The sequence below is a fragment of the Sturnira hondurensis genome, unplaced genomic scaffold (genome assembly GCF_014824575.4).
Source record: "Sturnira hondurensis isolate 20B ecotype Veracruz unplaced genomic scaffold, ASM1482457v3 Scaffold0006496, whole genome shotgun sequence".
Lineage (NCBI taxonomy): Eukaryota > Metazoa > Chordata > Mammalia > Chiroptera > Phyllostomidae > Sturnira > Sturnira hondurensis.
The window spans coordinates 5,525,809-5,544,524 of record NW_028079127.1 but is presented as its reverse complement, the minus strand read 5'-3'; the positions used below and the strand labels follow the sequence as shown (position 1 = coordinate 5,544,524).

General features: G+C 41.8%; 1 protein-coding gene and 1 pseudogene across 1 annotated transcript; both read right to left on the bottom strand.

Annotated features, from left to right (window-relative positions):
* Nucleotides 1-8,408: 8,408 nt before the first annotated feature.
* On the bottom strand, nt 8,409-11,070 carry FAM25A (family with sequence similarity 25 member A). The gene is made up of 3 exons (XM_037049391.1): nt 10,953-11,070; nt 9,567-9,629; nt 8,409-8,597 (listed from the first exon to the last, which is right to left on the bottom strand). Exons 1-3 carry the CDS (start codon nt 11,023-11,025, stop codon nt 8,464-8,466), a joined length of 270 nt encoding a protein of 89 aa, XP_036905286.1. The 5' UTR covers nt 11,026-11,070; the 3' UTR covers nt 8,409-8,463.
* A 4,941-nt stretch (nt 11,071-16,011) lies between these two features.
* LOC118989322 (40S ribosomal protein S29-like) lies at nt 16,012-16,280 on the bottom strand (annotated as a pseudogene).
* Nucleotides 16,281-18,716: the final 2,436 nt, after the last annotated feature.

Genomic DNA, 18,716 nt, shown 5'->3' with positions numbered 1-18,716 from the left:
TTTCCACCAATTTAAAGTGTTTTTATTCTGTTCAGATCCTTTGCCCATTTTTAGTGGTTATTTATTATTTTGTTGAGTTGTGAGAGTTCTTTATATAGTCTGGGTATGTGACTCATGATTTGTAAATGTTTTCTCTCCTTCTATTGGTTTGTCTTTTCATTTGATGATGTCCTTTGACACAACAAAGTCATTTTTATCGAGTTCAATTTATTTTTTCTTTTGTTGCTATGCTTTGGGTGTCATATCTAAAGAATCCTTATGTAATCCAAAGTCACACTAATCCTATTCAAACTCTCAAAAAGAGATGAGGGAACACTTCCTAACACTGCCTATGAGGCCAGTGTTATCCTGATACCAAAGCAAGACAAAGGCATCACAAGAAAAGAAAGCTGCATATCAACATTCCTTATGAATATAGACATAAACATACTTAATACTAACAAAATCCAACAGCGCATAAGTATTACACATCTTGACCCAGTAGGATTTACCCTAGGAATGCAAGGGTGGTGCTTCAACATAAAGTCAGTATAATACATACCACTAATAGAATGGAGGTGGGGGGGAATCACATAATCATCTCAATGGACATAGAAAAAAACATTTGGCAAAATTCACGATCCTTTCACAATAAAACCACAGGAATAGAAGGAACTTCTTAAACGTAATATAATAAAGGGTATTTACAAAAATCCACATCTAGTTTACTTATTGGTGGAAAATAGAATGTTTCCCCTTAGGAGGAATAAGATAAGGATTCTTGTTTTCACCACTATTACTGTAAGTACTTGCCAGAGCAAGAAAAAAAAATGATGATGGCAGTCAGTTCATGGCCATCATCCCTCTATGTGTCTGTCCTATCGGAACAAAGTGATATTAGATTAAGGGGTCACTATACTCCAGCATGACATCTAAACTAGTTACTTTTCTAATGACCCTATTTCCAAATAAGATCACATTCTGAGATTCTGGGGATTAGGTCTTCAGCATATCTTTTGGGGAGACAATTTACACATAACACTATTCAATGATAAAGAATAGTTGCTTCAACAAAAGGCACTGGCACAACTGGGTATCCACAAAGAAATTAATTTTGACATCCTCCTCACTCATATACAAAAATTAGCTCAGAATGGATCAAAGACCTCAATATAAGAGATAAAACTATTAGAAGAAAACGGGTAAATTGTAATGGCCTTGAATTTGGCAATGGATTCTTAGATTTGACATTAAAAGCAAAAATAATTTTAAAATAGAATTTATGAAAATCAAAATCTTTTGCTCATCAAAGGATATTAAAAACCTATCCAGTATAGAAGAAAATATGCACAAGTTATGAATATGACAAAGATTTAACATCCCTTTAAAGAGCTCTTAAAACAATAGCAAAGAGACAAACACCCATTAGAAATGGCAAAGCATTTGAATAAACATTTCTCCAAAGAATACAGACAAATTTTCTAACAAGCACATGAAAAGTTACTCAACATTAAGGAAATGACAATCAGAACAATAATGAACCATTTCACATCTACTAGGATAACCTTGATTTTAAAAATCAGAAAATGGGTTGATAAGGATGTACAGAATTAGGACCCCTTGTATATTGCTGGTGGGATTGTAAAATAGTCAGCCATTGTGGACAACAGTTTTTCAGTTCCTGAAAATGGTAAACAATTACCATATGGCCTCACAATTCTAACCCTAGGCATACACATAATAGAAATGTAAACATACATCCACATAGAAACTTTTACCTGAATGTGTATAGCAGCATTATTCATAGTAACCAAAAGATGGAAGCCCAAAATGCCCGACAACAGAAGAATGGGTAAATTGTGTGTACGTACAAAGGAATAGTATTTAGCCATAAACAGGAAAGAAATACTGATCCATGCTGCAACTTGGATGAACCTCAAGAACATTATGCTAAATTAGAGAAGCCAGACATAAAGGGTCACATAATTGTGTGATTATTTTAATACGATACACCCAGAGCAGGTAAATCCATAGGCACAGAAAGCAGGTTAGTGGTTACTGAGGGGGTGAAGAAGTGGATGCGGAGTGAATTCTTAATAGGTATGGGGTGTTTTATTGAGGTGGTGATAAAGTTTTGAAACGAGAGAAGTGATGGTTGCACAACATTGTGAATACACAAAGTATCACTGAATTGTGTACTTTGAAATGATTATTTGTAATGTAAATTTCACTTCAACTAAAAATAAATAATGGGAGAAAAACAACCAACAACTTAGACCACCATCCAGGGAAACTAGTTGCAAATTGACTAAAGTTTATGAGAAAACAGGTGTACGCAGCAATTTTACCCTGTAAGCTGAGTGGAGATGGGTTCTGCTGTAAGACCATCTCCTGGAAAGCCTGGGGTAGAGTGCTAGGAAAGCCTGGGGTAGACAGAGCAAAGTCCTCAGGGAGTTGCAGGCACCTGGGGATGTTCAGGCCTTTACAGTTAACCCTGCAGTAGGTCATGAAGCTGTGGGACAGGCCAAGGTCTAGGTCCTGCAGGTCTCCCCTGAGAAGAGCAGGGTCAACAGTATGGAGTGGTGGTCCCACAAGTTAAGTGTATTATGCCGGTAAAAGGTGAGGAGGCTTGGGTAGCTGGATACAGAACCCTGGATATAGACCTGACAGTCTTGTTTCCCCAGGGCTTTGAAGCCATGCCACTGTTTTCTGGGCCCTGGTTTCTGATGAGAAGTCACCTGTTAATCTTGGTGAGGCACTCTTATGTAATGGCTTGTTTTTCTCTTTCTGTTTCAGGATTCTTTCTTTGTCTTTCAAAAATTTGATTTGGATTATACCTACTTGGAGCTTCTTGGAAGTATAGATTAATGTTTGTCATCAAATTTGTTGTTTTCAGCCATTATTTCTTCAAATAATCTTTCCACCTCCTTTTTTCCTTCTGTACTGCCATTATGCATAAGGTAGTACTCTTGACAGTGACCCACAGGTTTCTAAGTCTCTGTCCTGTTTTTTTTCCTTTCTGTTGCTCAAGTTGAATTATCTTCACTGATAGAGTTCACTGATTCTTTCACATGCCTGCTCAAATCTGATGTTGAGCCCCTCTAATGAAAAAAATTTCAGTATTTTTTATTGATCACGCTATTATACTTTTCCCAATTTTTCGCATTTTATCCCCCCTCTGCTCTGCACCCCAACCCTCCAGCATTCCCTCACCCCTTAGTTTGTGTCCATGAGTTGTACATGTAAGTTCTTTAAGTTCTCTGTTTTCTATACCATTTTTCTCTCTCCCCATTTATTTTATGCCGACTAATTATGCTTCTTCCCTGTACATTTTTTCCCCTATTCCTCTCTTCCCTTTCTCCACTGAAATCCCTCCATGTGATGTCCATTTCTCTGATTCTGTTCCTGTTCTAGTTGTTTGCTAGGTTTTTGTTTTTGTTGGGTTTTTTTTCTTTTAGGTTCATTTGTTGAAAGTTGTGAGTTTGTTTTCATTTTATTGTTCATATTTTTTACCTTCCTTTTCTTAGATAAGTCCCTTTCACATTTCATATAATAATGGCTTGGTGGTAATGAATTCCTTTTAACTTTCCCTTATCTGGGAAACACTTTATCCACCCTTTCATTCTAAATGAAAGCTTTGCTGGATAGAGTAATCTTGGATGTATGTCCTTGCCTTTCATGACCTGAAATACTTCTTTTCAGCCCCTTCTTGCCTGCAAGGTTTGTGTTGAGAAATCAGCTGACAGTCTTATGGGAACTCCTTTATAGATAACTCTCTCCCTTTCTCTTGCTTCTTTTAGGATTCTCTCTTTATGTTTAATCTTAGGTAACTTAATGATGATGTGCCTTTGTGTGTGTTCCTCTTTGGGTCCAACTTCTTTGGGACTCTCTGGGCTTCCTGGACTTCCTGGAAGTCTATTTCCTTCACCAGAGTGGGGAAGTTTTCCTTCATTATTTGTTTAAATAAGTTTTCAGTTTATTGCTGTTTTTTTCTCTTTCTGGCACCCCTGTGATTCGAGTATTGGAATGTTTCAGGTCATCCCAGAGGTTTGTAAGTCTCTCTTCTCTTTTTTGAATTCTTGTTTCTTCATTCTGTTCTGGTTGGATGTTTATTTTTCCATTTTGTTCCAAATCATTGCTTTGAGTCCTGGTTTCCTTCCTGTCACTGTTGATTTCCCGAATATTTTGTTTTATTTCATTTGGGGCATCTTTCACTTGTCCTTTCATTTTTCAACCAAGCTCAGTCAGTTCTGTGAGCATTTTGATTACCAGGGCTTTAATTTCTCCATCCGATAGGTTGACTATCTCCTCATCAATTAGCTCTTTTTCTGAAGTTTTGCTCTGTTCTTTCATTCGGGTCATATTTCTTTGTCTTGGTGCACCTGTTAAGTTGTAACGGGGCAGAGCCTTAGGTATTCACCAGGGCAGGGCAACCCTCCTTGCTTCGCTGCAGAGCTGCCTGTTGGGGGAAGGGCCAGAGAGAGAACAATGCAGCTCACCTGCTCATCTCTATGGCACTTTCCAACAAACTCCTGTGAGACTGGGAGTTTCTCCCACCAGCAGCAACCGCCGTAGTTCACAGTCAACTCTGAGTCTCAATTTCGCCTTCAGCCAGCCCCACCGGTGTGGTCTGCCACCTTGCCCTGGGTTCTTACCGGTCTGGTTGTTCTTTTTCTTTAATTCCTTGGCTGTTGGAGTTCTATGCAGTTTGATTTTCTAATACTTCTGGTTGTTTATTGATTTTAGATTGGTTGTTATCCTCCTTTTGGATGTGCGAGGAATGGAAGGGTTTCTACCTCATCTCCATCTTGGCCAGAACGCTCAAAAATCTTTATTTTGTTTTTTATTACAACATATTTGTATTCTCTATTTGATATTGATCTTGTATTTTAATTCTTTAGATTTGCTTTCCTTTAACTCTGTTTATATTTAAAATACAGGGTGGGGCAAAAGTAAATTTATAGTTGTGAGTATGTAAGACAGTTTATTCTTATTATTTATTAATTATCATTTATCATAAAAACAACTGTTAACCTACTTTTACCCCACCCTGTAATTGATTTAAAGTTTTTGTGTAGTTGGCCAGTTTCTGGTCCCTTTTGGACGCAATTTCATTTCCCCTTTTTAAATGGGTTATAATTTCTTTTTTGCTGAAAACAGGACATGGAAAATAACATAATATGGCAACTCTGGGAATCAGATTCCACACCCCTCCCCCCAAATGTTTTGTTGTTGCTGTGAATTTAGTGACCTTTCTGAGCTAATTCCATAGTATGTTTTGTTGTGTATGGCCACTGAACTTTGACTTAGTTTGCTTACTGGTCAGCTAATGATTGGACAGAGACTTCTTTAAGTACCTAAAACCAGTAAGTCCACACGTTTGCATAGGGATTCTGTGCACATGTTGAGCCTCACTTTCAACATTCAGCCAGGCAGTTAACATTTTTTCCTATGTTTTCACTCCCTGCTTACACAGCCTCAAGATTATCGGAGGTGAGTGTTTTGAGTCTTCTAAGGTCTCTACTGAGCACACCTGTGCAGTCAGTCTTACACATGGGCATGGCTCTGTAGGTTCCCAGAAATATGTTGGAATTTCCAAAGACTCTGTGGACATTTTATTCCCCAGGGGTTTTTTAAAGCTTTTTGGTTAGCCGATTGTTTGCGCAAACTCTTATCCAGCACCTCAAGTAACCACCAGCTTAAAAAATGCCTCTATATGTTTTATAGTAGACAGCCCTAGGGAAAAGGTTTTCACCATTAGTTGAGCTCCTAGTCAGAAAAAATAAAGGCAGCCTTGTAGTGGGGTGTTTTCCTAGGAACCACCAGTCAGGTCAGATAATGACAGTTCTCTGAGAGCAAGGCTCTGGAGGAACTGGAGAGTTCTGCTCTTTCCAGTAACAGCAGGCTGTGGGTTTTCAAGGCTACAGTGGAGCTGGAGAAGGGGGTTCAGGTAGAGATGAGAACAGAGTGCAACAAGTTAAAAACATCACAAAACCTTGCTGTTCTTGACATGATTTTATTTTTAGTATGTTTTACATAAATGATCCATTGATTGCCATTAGGCTTTGGTTAATTTCCAAAGTTCTGGAAAAAGTTCATTTTGATGATTTTTACCAGTTTTCTCATTACTTCTATGGGAGAGAGAATTTTTGGAGGTCCTCTCTCCACCATTTCCCCTGACCTCACTTTCTCTTGTTTTTCATAACATGTTCCAAGTTTGTCTAAAGGTGACATTATGCCCCTCATCACACAACATGCACAGTTAAAGAAAAATGAGAGACAGAAGTACTTTTTCTGTAGCAGCACATTGCAAGGTGGAGTTAAGGGAACATGGGCCATGTTTCTCCAACTTTGTGGCAAAACCAGTTTTTGGCGTTTTTTTCGGGGGGGGGGGGTTGGTTTGTTTCTTAATCTGATTCATCATGGTATGTGGTCCTGCCTTGTATGACTAGTTCATGTACAACTTGCCATGCAAGTTCACCAACTTGAGCTGGTCTATACCCTGTTCAAGAAGAATTCACCAACTGACCATACCTCTTGAGGTCCAGGCAGTGTCTAAGAATATCTAAATGCTGTTTCTTTACTTACCTTGTTGTTAATGGTAACAAAATTTGCAAACCAGCAAACTTTGAGTAGCAGCACTTATGTAGGAAAAAATCCTGAAAAACTAGTAGGTGCCTTCCATGACCACATTTTTAAATATATCTGTATTGGTTTTCTCTTAAATTCAAGCATATAGAAATATGTAATGTAGAAATTGAAGATTCTTCATAGTTCACAGACACACAGAGATGATGAGCACTATTTATATGTTTGATATATATATATATATATATGTATATATATACACACTATCTTTTTTTTTCTTTTTTAGAGAGAGGGGAAGGGAAGGAAAAAGGGAGAGAAACATCAATGTGTGGCTGCCTCTCACATGGCCCCCACTGGGGGCTGGGCCTGCAACCCAGGCATATGCCCTGACTGGGAATCGAACCGTGACCCTTTGGTTCTCAGCCCACGCTCAATCCACTGAGCTATACCAGCCAGGGCTACACTATCTTTTTTGATTTTTATGTAATTATGTGTTTGCTTTGTAGAAAAACTTGTTCTACATACATATTTTATATCTTATTACTTGACATGTTCCTGTATGATATAGGTACATTTCCTCATTCTTAACAGCCATGGAGTATTCATTTCAGATATATGCAGTCCCTATTGGCAGCCATGTAAACACAGGGCCCAGTTTCAAGCTAAGGCATTATAACAGATTAGAAGTAGTATGTGTCACCTCTATATTGTACCTCAAACTTAATAAGCAGAGCAAAATTTGTCCTCCAGGTGATTTATGATTAGTATTTTAGGATGTTTCCAATCTCTTGCTGTTACAGACATGCTGCGGTTGATCTGTGTTTTTGCTGTGGTTAATCTGCATTCGCTGTTGAGGCATCTGCATGTACTTGTGCACACCTCAAGGGTAAAGCCTGGTAAGAGAAACTGCCGTCCAAAGAGGGTGTTCCAGTTTTCTCTGCCACCAGCAATGCTCTCATCCTTTTGAGAACAGGTTCAGATTTAGGGAATTCACAAGTCATCAGAAACCAAACCCAGCTACAAGGTGCAGATCTAACCAAACGAGTGGCAGATGTTCCAAGCCAGAACATTAGATTCCTGGGCTTCAGAAACTTGTGAAGCCAATTCTAAAAGCAAGCCAGAAATATGGTAAGCAATTAACTCTTTCCTTAAAACAACTTTTCTTCTAATTTCTGCTAAGAATAAATGACTTTCAGCAAGATAAATAAGCAATTTATCTTTATAAATCATTTCCTTTTTAAAAATCCAAATGTTAAGCTAACTGCTGCTTAAATATATGCTTAACCTTTATGATACTGACTTACCTGTGGCAGGAAGGAGAAAAGGCTGAGTATTCTTGCCCATCACCACCAATTAAGCCTAACGTAAGTGTTGGAGGGGAGATTGGACAGTGGCTTCGACAGCCAATGAGCTGTGGACTCAGTTCCTCCTTGACCTGATTTTGTGACTGACCAGCAGAAATGCTTCTCTGAAGCCTCTTTCAGAATGTGAAGCACCCCCAGCTGTCTGACCTGTCCAGCTAACCTCTCAATCAGGTTGGTCTGTCATCTTCCTGAATCCCATAAGAACATTTCAAGGAAAACCCAAAGAACATATAAGGTGAATTATGGTCCTCCCTGGGGGTGACCTGAAGCACTGAGCTGTCTGAAAGCTACATATGGTTTCTGGGAAAATAATCTTTTAAGAAATGTAGCACATACACTAACAATTCTTAAAGAGGTCCTTACTGAGATGAGAAATCACCACTCTCTGACCCCCAGCAGGTACCAACATGTGACAACAGGTGACAGGACATACACAGTGCTTCCATCCAAGAAGAAATAAATCCAGGGCTCAGTGTACCCATTTCACAGCTCTTTATTGAGATTCAGAAAGAGTCTACCAGTGGCAGATGTGTCAATGTCCCAGTTTACCCAGGCCTTCCGCTGCATGAGTGACAGCATTTGTGACTGTGTTGGTCACTGTCTCGGTGACTTCCTTTGCCACTTTGTCTCCTGTCTCCTGGGCCTTCTTTAAGGCTTCGGCAATGGCTGTCAGTGAGAAAGAGGAATAATGTGAGCCTTGGCTCACCTTTATGGGTGAACCACGTAAACATTTCAAGCCACTTGCTGGACTAGCATCACCTGGAGTGACCTGAGAGGTGTAGCAGTCTTCCTGGTTCAGTCTTCCTGGTTGGGGAGCCCCAACAGGTTGGAGGGCAGCAGAGGTAAGGAGAAATGTGTTCAAATTTTGTTTTATTTCCCCAAGCGACTTGTATTTATTTCTTCAGCTATGAGTGAAGCTGAGGATCTGTTCATGGCCATATTGCCTACTCATACTGCATTTTTCTGTGAACTGCCTGTTTATATCCTTTGATCATTTTTATATGGGCTTATCATTTCCACTGCCAATATTTTCCTCAGTTTGTGGTTTTTATTTTGATAGCTTGTAATTATTTTTGCTATAGAAAATGTGAAGCATTATATTGTCAAACTTACCTAATATTTCCTTTAAGGTTGTTGGTTTTTCTGTCATTGTTAAAAAAAAGATCCTCCCATCTCTGAGATTATGCTAAAATCTCCTTTGCTCTCTTCTAACAATTTAATAATTTCATGTATCTGTATTTAAGCCCTTGATTCACCTGGAATCTATTTTGTTGTAAGAATGAGTTACACATATATTGTACTTTTTACATAGTTGTACACACAACACATATATACATATAAACATTTCCACAAATATGTATGTATATAAAATTTTATGTCTTAAATGTTCTGTCCCAGTGTGCTGCTGCATAGTCTTTTGTGACATAGTCTTAACATTCCCCAAAGAGAACTATCTAATTGGATCCTGCTTTAGCAAAGTTTGGTCTGTGGCCTCAGGTAGTGTAGATAATTGCATACCATCTGAAAGGGTACAACATCTGGGGCAGGGTTTGACCTGGTTAGTCAAAACACAGGTTGTTCTCAGCACTTAGCTTCCTTCCTTGCCTTCTTCCCTGTCCCTCCCCACCCCCATACCTTTCTCTCCAGTCTCCTTGGCATGCTCCACCACCTCCTTCACCACTCCCTCCACGGCATGAACTGAAAAGATGAGACAAGCCCAGAGTGAGAGTGCAGTGCAAGCCAGCTTCTCCTTATGGCAAGGCCCGGACAGCTCTGGGGACCCTGAATGCAGCTCTAGGATATTGGCCCAGGGCAGATAAGCTGGCTCAAGAGAAGAAGACCAGGGTGAGGGGTGCTGGCTGCTGGGAGGAAAGCTGAGTGAGAAAAACAAGGACACGAGGTCCTCCATGCCCCTTGGTCTGATGCAGGCTGGAATGCTAACAAGCAAGTCCTCCCGCCAGCTAGGAACCTAGTGCCAATGCTGAGCCTGTCTACCAGGTCACCACACCTCTAAGGTGTGCTGCTCTCCTGCCTTCAGTCAGATGGAGGCTGCAGCTGGATGCCATATCTAGAAGCCTTCTCCAGCAAAACTGGTTCCTCAAAGCCATTTCTCCAATAGGAGGGGACTCTGCCCATCTTGGAGTTGTTTAAAGTTTAGGTGGTATCCTGCTAGAATTGGAAAATTAGGAAGAATTAAACTCAATTAGAAGAATAGATTCTGATTCTAAATCCCCCTCTACCCTCTACTGCTTGGTTGCCTCATCTGTGAATGAGAATACAGAGTACAGAGAGCTAGTGAAGGAGGACAGGCAGTGGTCAATGCCAGCTACAGAGTTAACCAGTGAAATACAGACATGTTTGCAGCCATTTATATCGAGAACAGCAAACTTATATATCAAATTTAATCCAGGTAGAACCTGGATTATCCTCCCCAAATATAGCTGCAGATGCCTGCATACAGAGAAAGGGCTTCTGGGGGACTTGAAGACAGAGAAAATGTCCTTTACATAAACTCCAGGGGCTGACTTCGAACAGAATCGGACTTAGTGATTTCTTAATAGAGAAATCTTTGGAGCTTTAAAGTTATGGCAAAAATAATAACCCACCTGTCTTTTTCTGTATAGGATATTCAAAATAGGCTATTTGGCTATGGCAGGGCTCCCAGGTCTCCAGGGAGAAGATTCAAGCCACCAGCTGCTACTCAGCACCCAGCTCCCCTCTACCCTCCACCCCCCACCCTTGGGGCCCCCTCTGAGATGGCCTCCCTCCTGCCCTCAGCCACACGGGAAGAGGGTTGCTTGGGCCAGTTGACCCCTCCTGGCTCCACCCCAAGCTGCCTTCCTCAGCTTTTGCACCTGCCTCTCTATTCTCTTTGTGGGACTGATTACCCAGAACTCCTCATGGGGCCAAGACCTGCCCCAAAAGTTCAGGAATCAGCTTCCAACAGGCACAGTCAAGTTAGTCCCCAGTCCCCAAGCCTGAGGAGAATGGCCCAGGTGGAAAGGAGCCTGGGGTCCTTACCAGCTTCCTCAGTGGCCTTCTCAGTGCGGTAGGCCAGGCCATCAACTGCAAGTTTCCTGAAACCTCCCAGCATTGTGTAACGACAGGTAACAACTAAGCAGGATGCTGGGGCCTGGACTGGTGTGCTTTTATAGATGCCTCTGATGGTTGGCTGAGCTCTAGGTCACCAGCCCTTTCCCTGGAAGACTAGGAGGTCAGCTGGTGAGTCAGCACAGGCGTTGGCAGGAAGAAAAGCCTGGGTGGGGCCAAACTAGCGCTCTGATTGTGGTATTGCCCCTCTGGAAGCATGAGATCCCATACCCTATATTCTGGGAACCTGTGAGGAGCAGAGATGCAGAGCAGGACCAAAGCTAGACAAAAAGGTCAGTTCTGGGGCATGTGGCTCCCCCAAGGCACAAGGCCTGAGTGCCCCACAGAATAAGAGACAGTGGGGATAGCAGCCCTGCCAGCCCTCTGGGCTTTGAGTTCTTCACAGCCTGGGCTAAGTTGCATAGCGAGGCGAGGCCTAGAACTTCTAGCCTGCTGTCCAAGGTCCCCATGGTGGCCCATTCAGGGGTTTGGGAACTCTGTGGGCTTGTGGACCTAGGTGACCCCTCAGGTCAACAGCACAAGTGGAGTAGAGGCCACTGCCTTCCCCAATCCTAAGAACCTCAGCTCTTTAGAGTGGCCTTGTAGCCTCCATTGGACAGGTAGGGGGCGCAAAGTGATTCCTTGTCCAAGGCAGAGGAAGACAGATCCTAATCATTCTTGGATCACAGTTCGCTGCTTCTCACACAGGGAGAACTTGAGTGGCCCAGCAGTGGGGCCGCCAGCACGTGAGGGAACCCAGCCCTCCCTGCACCTTGGGGCCTAGTCTCTTGGAAAGACCCTGTGAAGTCAGCCGTGTCCCCTTCCCCCTGCAACTCTGGACATCCTAGGAATAAATAGAGGATGCCACCCCCACCTGGAGAGGTGCTTCTGGCCTTTGAATTCTTGCTAGAAAGCCGTTCTACCAGCCCCTGACAAATCACATGCTTATGCGGCCAGGCTGCCTCCCTAGTTACTCAGGACAGAAAAAGATGCCTCAATCTCATGCCACATGCTACTTCTCTTAGTCAGCAGCCTAACTTGGGCCTCTGTTTCCTCATCTGTAAGATGGGGATAGCGACACTTTCCTGGCCACGTCACTGATAGTCATTAGGATCACGCATGCAAGCTCTTGGTAAACTTCTGTTCCCTCTGCCTCATCACTGATGTGCCAGTGGTAAGCTGTGAGCCCTGACCAACCATTGGGTAGGCCAAAGAGTGATGAAGGTATGAGGCTGCCTTGAAGCTAGAGGACTGAGGGACATGACCTCACTGGGCAGGAGTTGTGGAGGGAAGGCCCTCCAAGTCCCTATTCATGCAGTTCAGGCCTGGGGCAGGATTCTGAGGCTGCCTGCCCCTTGTAAGCCACCTCATCCCTTAGAGCTGCCCAGGAGGGGTGTGGCCAGGCCTACTCAGTGTTTACCTGACCTCAACCCTTCACAGCCTGGGTCCTACAGAGCTGAGGCCCTCCCACATTCTTAAGTAGCAATGGGAGGCCCCCAGGGCTGTGACCAGCCCCCAGTGTAGGCAGTGGACACTGTTGGCAGCAGTAACTCTGGGTCCCAGGGACACAGCACTGCAGGTACCATTTCCATTTGGCTGGAGTGGTAAGGTCTTAAATAATTTTGAGAGGTCTTCTTAATAAAAAGAACATAATACCACTACTCTTGCAAGTTGTATAAATATACAGGGTACAGCAAAATGAATAGGTTTATAGTTATTTGTATGGAAAATAACACAATAATTAATAAATAATAACACAAAGATAACTCTGTGTTTCATGTACTCACAACTGTAAACCTAGTCTTGCCAGATCCTGGGGACTCAGAGAGACTGTGAAAATGAGGGCCCTGGACCTTCTGCTGATCTAGATGACTTTGTTCTCTTTTTATTATAGCCAAATACCAGAACATTCTTCTGCACAAGGCATCAGGGCAATGCTGCCAAGGGTCAGGGCATTTCTGGGATGTGGCTGATGGGAACTGGATTGAGAGACCCATAGGGACGTTCCCTGGACCCATCAGAGCCCCTTTTCTTTCCTCTGAGGTTGTTTGTGTCCCCCACCCCCACAGGGTCCTCTTTGTGCCTATCCCTGACTAGATAATGGTGTCACCCACCAGTCCTGAGATGACTTCCAGATTCCACAGACCCTTTCTTACCAGGCCCCACCCTGAGATACACCTCACAGGCCCCCTTTCCTCAGGAGTTCACCAGCTCCCTGACAGGCCCTTCTCAGGACTCGGCCACTCGGCAGACACTGGCCTGGTGCCAGCCCAGAACCCGCCCACTACAACCTACAGGCTACTGCTGCCCTCACCACATCACTCCCCTGCCCATGAGACCCAGCTCCTCTTCAATGCACGGTCCTGGTGTAAGCACCCTAACTCCGGTTACAACACACCATGACCCACATCTCCTGGCAAGGCTGGGCCCAAACACAAATTCCAAGTGCCCAACAGGGAGAAAGCAACAGGCCTTGGGAGGCCAGCTGCCCAGGACCAGACCCAAGTCCCAGACCTTGGTGCTCTGACCCAGGTCTAAGCCCACCTGGCTTTCCAGCTGCTGTGACCACTAACCTGTCCTCTCAGCTCAGCCTAGGGCTCCCTGAGGGTGGATTCCTTTCCAGTTAAGAATCAGGGACAGCTCAAAACCCTCCCAATCAGGGCTGGGTTCCTGGCAACTCCTACAAGGAACAACACTACCTGACTGTACACCTAAAACTAACACAAAACAAAACTGAATGTAAACTGTAATTGAAAAATAAAATTAAAAACAAAACGTTGCCTGCCTAATGGGGCTGAGGATAACCCAAGAGGAAACTGCCCCATGTTGGGAGTCCTTACCCATGCTGGGCCCCAGTGGAGCAGCCCTTGAACATAGGCACCCTGTTAGCCTGTCCTGAGTCAGAAGGTCAAGTCCAGTCCTTGGCACAGGGAGAATCAGGTCTTGGCAGGAGCCGACCAGTTCTCCAAATGGAATTTGCTCAAAAACTCAGTTTGGCAAACAACCAACTATCTGCATCATCAAGTCAAGGAAAACCAATTTTTCAAATAGCAATTAGGAATTCAGGGGGGAAAATTAAGTACTTAAATTCTTAGGGCTGTCTTATATCTGAAGCATGACAATTTCTTGTGTGATTTGAATTGGAGGTGTTATGAATGTCCTGAGTTTCATGACTGTCCAACTTGCCTATGCTTCTTCTACTTCTGCCTCATGGATATGAGCTCACAGTACACACGGGGCCCACACCTCCAGCACACACCAACCCCTCCTAGCCACAGAGAGCCAAGCCCAGATTCCTGGAGACTTGGGGTGTCAGTCACCAAAGAAGGACTTCCCCTGCGCATCAATACCCACACATTTATGGGTGTCAGTCAGGTTCCTAGTGAATGTCAGAGGATACATGAAAGGTGTACCTGAGGAGAGGGACTGTTCACAAAGGTGTGAACAGACTTAAGGGAACTGATGAGGGATGGCGAGGTCCCCAGAGACCAGCAGCAGTGAGAATTGTTACTTCCCCAGACCTGGAGGGGTGAGGGGGACTGCACAGATGCTGAGGAGAGCTGTCCCTGTAGGAGAGCCTCACTGGACAGGAACTGCAGCCATCAGCAGCAACAGCACAAAGGCCATTACAGACATACACATCAAACTTCAGAGAAACTAGGAGACTGGCAAAGTACTGGAGTGTGTGGCAGTGGGATTGGGGGCTGGGGGGGGGGGGCATGGCAGGGATCAGTCTCAGAGGTTACCAGTGCCTGGAGGAGAAGACCTCTGAGAGAGAACTCCTTGGGGCAGAACTAAGACCTGAGGATGAAGAAAGATGAGGAAAGTGACCAAGGAAGTCCTGAGGTGTCAGATCTCAGATGTTGCACCTCTAAGAGAGAAGGGAGTCCTTGGGAAGGCAAGAACTGACTGAATCCCTCAAGGTTGCACCCTAAAACGAAGGCTGCAGGTAGAATCTTCCTGAAGCCAGGTGGATTCTGAGAGGCAGTGCGGTTATGGATACACAGAAAAGTCCAACTCTTTGGTGAGAGAAGTGCAGGCTCCTGAGCAAAGAAGCCTGGGAGACTCCCCTGGCCCCAACCCCCCTCTCCCCTCAGGAATCTCCAGCTAATGTCTGAGAGATTCCACTTCAGATTTGAATTTAAGATTCCTGACGGCCTCCTATATATCATGAATACCAAGTTTTTATGAATGATAGGATAGCTTTCTCTCTTCCAACTCAATGTTAATTGAGTTGCAAAAATAGTAGAGTTTCCATATTTTCCTTACCCAGTCTCCCCACTTGTTCACATCTTACACAACCACAGTATAATTATCAGGAGCAGGGAATTAACATTACCATATTCAGCTAAGTTAAATGTAAAATTATTTAATTAAATAATATGCTTAAATAAATTAGAATTATTTAAATTATTTAAGTTAAATGTTAACATATTAGGTAAACTAAAGACTTCATTAGAACTTCACCCGTTTTTCCACTAATGTTATTTTTCTGTCCCCAAATTCTATCCAAGATCACACACTACATTTAGATATTTCTCCTCAATCTCTTGCAGTTTTGTAGGACTGCAATAGAAGTCCCTCCCTCTTTCCTTGTCTTTCATAACCTTGATACTTCTAAATTGTACTTATCAGCGGTTTTGTCAGATATTTTTTATTTGAGTTCATCTGATATTTTCTCATGAATGGACTGAGATTATGTATTTTGGGCAAGAATACCACAAAAATGATGTATCCTTTCCAGTGTTTCATATCACAGAGTTCCTGATGTTGATGTGTCTTCTTACTAATGATGTTAAACTTCATCATTTGGTTAAGTTGGTCTCTGCTGGGTCTCCACAGTAAAGTGACTATCTTTCTTTTGTAGTTAATAAACATCTAAGGAGAGATACTTGGAGACTATGCAAGTACTGTTTCTCTTCAAACTAAAGAATTTAATTGTGGTAAAATACACATAACATAGTCTTTACCATCCTAAATACCTTTTTTTAATTTTTAAATTTTATTTTATGTACAAAGAGCTAGCCATTCTGCAATAAGGTGGATGTCTTGAAGGACCCATTCCAAGAAGTTCACTGAGTCCAACTTAATGAAGCCTATATCCTTCGCATACTGACGAAAACACGGGCCGCACATATTAATAAGGCCGTACTTCCAGATCAAGCAGTGCCGATTTGATCAGATGCGGCAAAAATGAGAACCCTGGCCGAATTTTCTCAGATAGCTCCAGTACAGCTGCTGGTGACCCATCTGGCTCTCTCTGCTGCAATGAGGCAAAAGGAAAGACTATCTTAACTATCTTTAAGTGTACAATTGAGTAGTGTTAAGTATTCACATTGCTGTGCAGCTGATCTCCAGAACTTCTTCATCTTGCAAAACTGAAACTCTCTACCTATTAAATAACTCCACGATCCCCTTCCTCCTAGCCCCTTATAACTACCATTCTACTTTCTGTGTCTATGAGTTTGACTACTCAAAGGAACTCATATAAGTAGAATCATATAGTATTTGTCTTTTTGTAACTGGCTTATTTTCCCTAGCATAATGTCCCCAAGGTTCATCCATGACGTGGCATGTGTCAAAATTCCCTTCCTTTTTAAGGCTGAACAATATTACATTATATGTATATACCACACTTTGTTTATCCACTCATCCATCAATGGACCCTTGCCTTACTTTTACTTTTCAGCTATTGTGAATAATGCTGTTCTGAACATGGGTTACAAACATTGTTTCAAGAACCTGCTTTCAATTCTTTGATTATATATTCAGGAGTCCTATTGCTAGATCATATGGCAATTCTATTTTTAACTTTTTCAGGAACTGCCATAATGTTTTCCATAATGACTGCATCAATTTTACATTCCCAACCAACAGTGTACAAGGGTTCCAATTTCTGCACATCCTCACCAACACTTCTGACTTTGTTTTTGTTTTTTTTTTTTCAAATTCTTACTTGAGGACACATTTATTCTTTTTGAGAGAAAGAGAGAGAAACACTAATGTGAGAAAGATCGATTGCCTCCCGTATGTGCTACAACCAGAGATCAAACCCACAACCTAGGTATGTGCCCTGACTGGGAAATGAACCCGCAGTCTTTTGCAGTATGGGACAATGTTCCAACCAACTGAGTCATCTGGCCAGGGCTGTGTTGTTGTTGTTGTTGTTTTAATAGCAGCCATCCTAATGAGTATAAGGTCATATTTCATTGTAGTTTTGATTGGGATTTCTCTAATGACAGGTGATGTTGAATGGCTTTTTATATGCATATCAACCATTTGTACATAATCTTTCAAGAAATGTCTATTCGAGTTCTTTATCAATTTTAATTGGATTATCATTATTGTTTACTGTTAAATTAAAAGAATTCCTTAGATATTCTGGGCATTATTAACCTCTTTTCAGATATGACTTGTAAATTTTTTCCCATTCCATCAGTTACCTTTTCACTTGCTGGTTGTGTCTTCTGATGCACAGTTTTAAATTTTGAGGTAGTCCAGTTTATCTAGTTTTTCTTTTGTTGCCTGTGCCTACAGTGTCATAGCCATGAAATTATTGCCAAATCCATGTAATCAAGCTTTCTTCCTGTGTTTTCTTCTAAAAGTTTTATAGTTTCAGGTCTTACATCTATGTTTTTGATTTATTTGTAGTTAATTTTTGTATGTGGTACCAAGGTAACTGTTCAACTTCAGTCTTTTACATGTGAATATTCAGTTTTCTCCAAACCATTTGTTGAAAAGATTGTCCTTTTCCCATTGAATGATCTTGGCACACTTTTCAAAACCCATTAGACCTCTTCTCAAACTTTTGCACACTAATTTTAGCATCCATCAGTGGACCTTACCTGGAATAATTATTTCTGTGATGTTTGCCTAATGGTGATTCACTATTTTCCTTTTCTTCTACATTAATTAATTAATTAATTAATTAATTAGAATTCTACAGTAAGAGTTACCTCTTCTCCACATTTATTTGATCCATTATTTACTCATATCAGTATGGATTCATGAATACAGTATTTATCCTACTCTATTGGTTAAATCCCAATATTATCATTATTTATTTTGTTGCTCAAATCAGTCTAGCTTTAGCCATTCAAAACTCCTTCAGGTTGGCTCCTGTGTGCTTTCAATAAACTCCTATCTTTTCTTTTCTTTTCTTTCCTTCTTTTTATCATCTTTATTTCTTTCTGTCTACCTATTTGTTTTAGCACTTCCTCACTTTCTGGCACTACAAGGATATTGAAGGCTGATCTTGTATTTTCACACCCCAATCCTACAATCAACTACTTCTCCTTGGAGTTCTGGTTCCTTTTATTAGGGAGTGGTATTTAGAGATCAAGATCTGGGTGATAGGTATGCTCATTGCTACCAGGATACCATTGCTCTTAAGACTCTCAGCAGATAGCTCTAGGATGTATATGTATGTATTTACTAACATTTTCATACACACACATATATTTCTCTATTAGTACATATAATTAAAAACCATGAGTACATATTGATACCTTAGATTCCTGTCCAACACTACAAGGTTCATTTTAGAGTTCCCTATTCCTTATTTGTTATTTCTTCCTCCAACAATTATTATCTGTAATATATTTACATGTATAATTAATTGTAGTATGTATAGTAGTCCCCACCTTAATTGCAATTTTGCTTTTCATGGTTTCAGTTACCCATGGTCAATTTTGG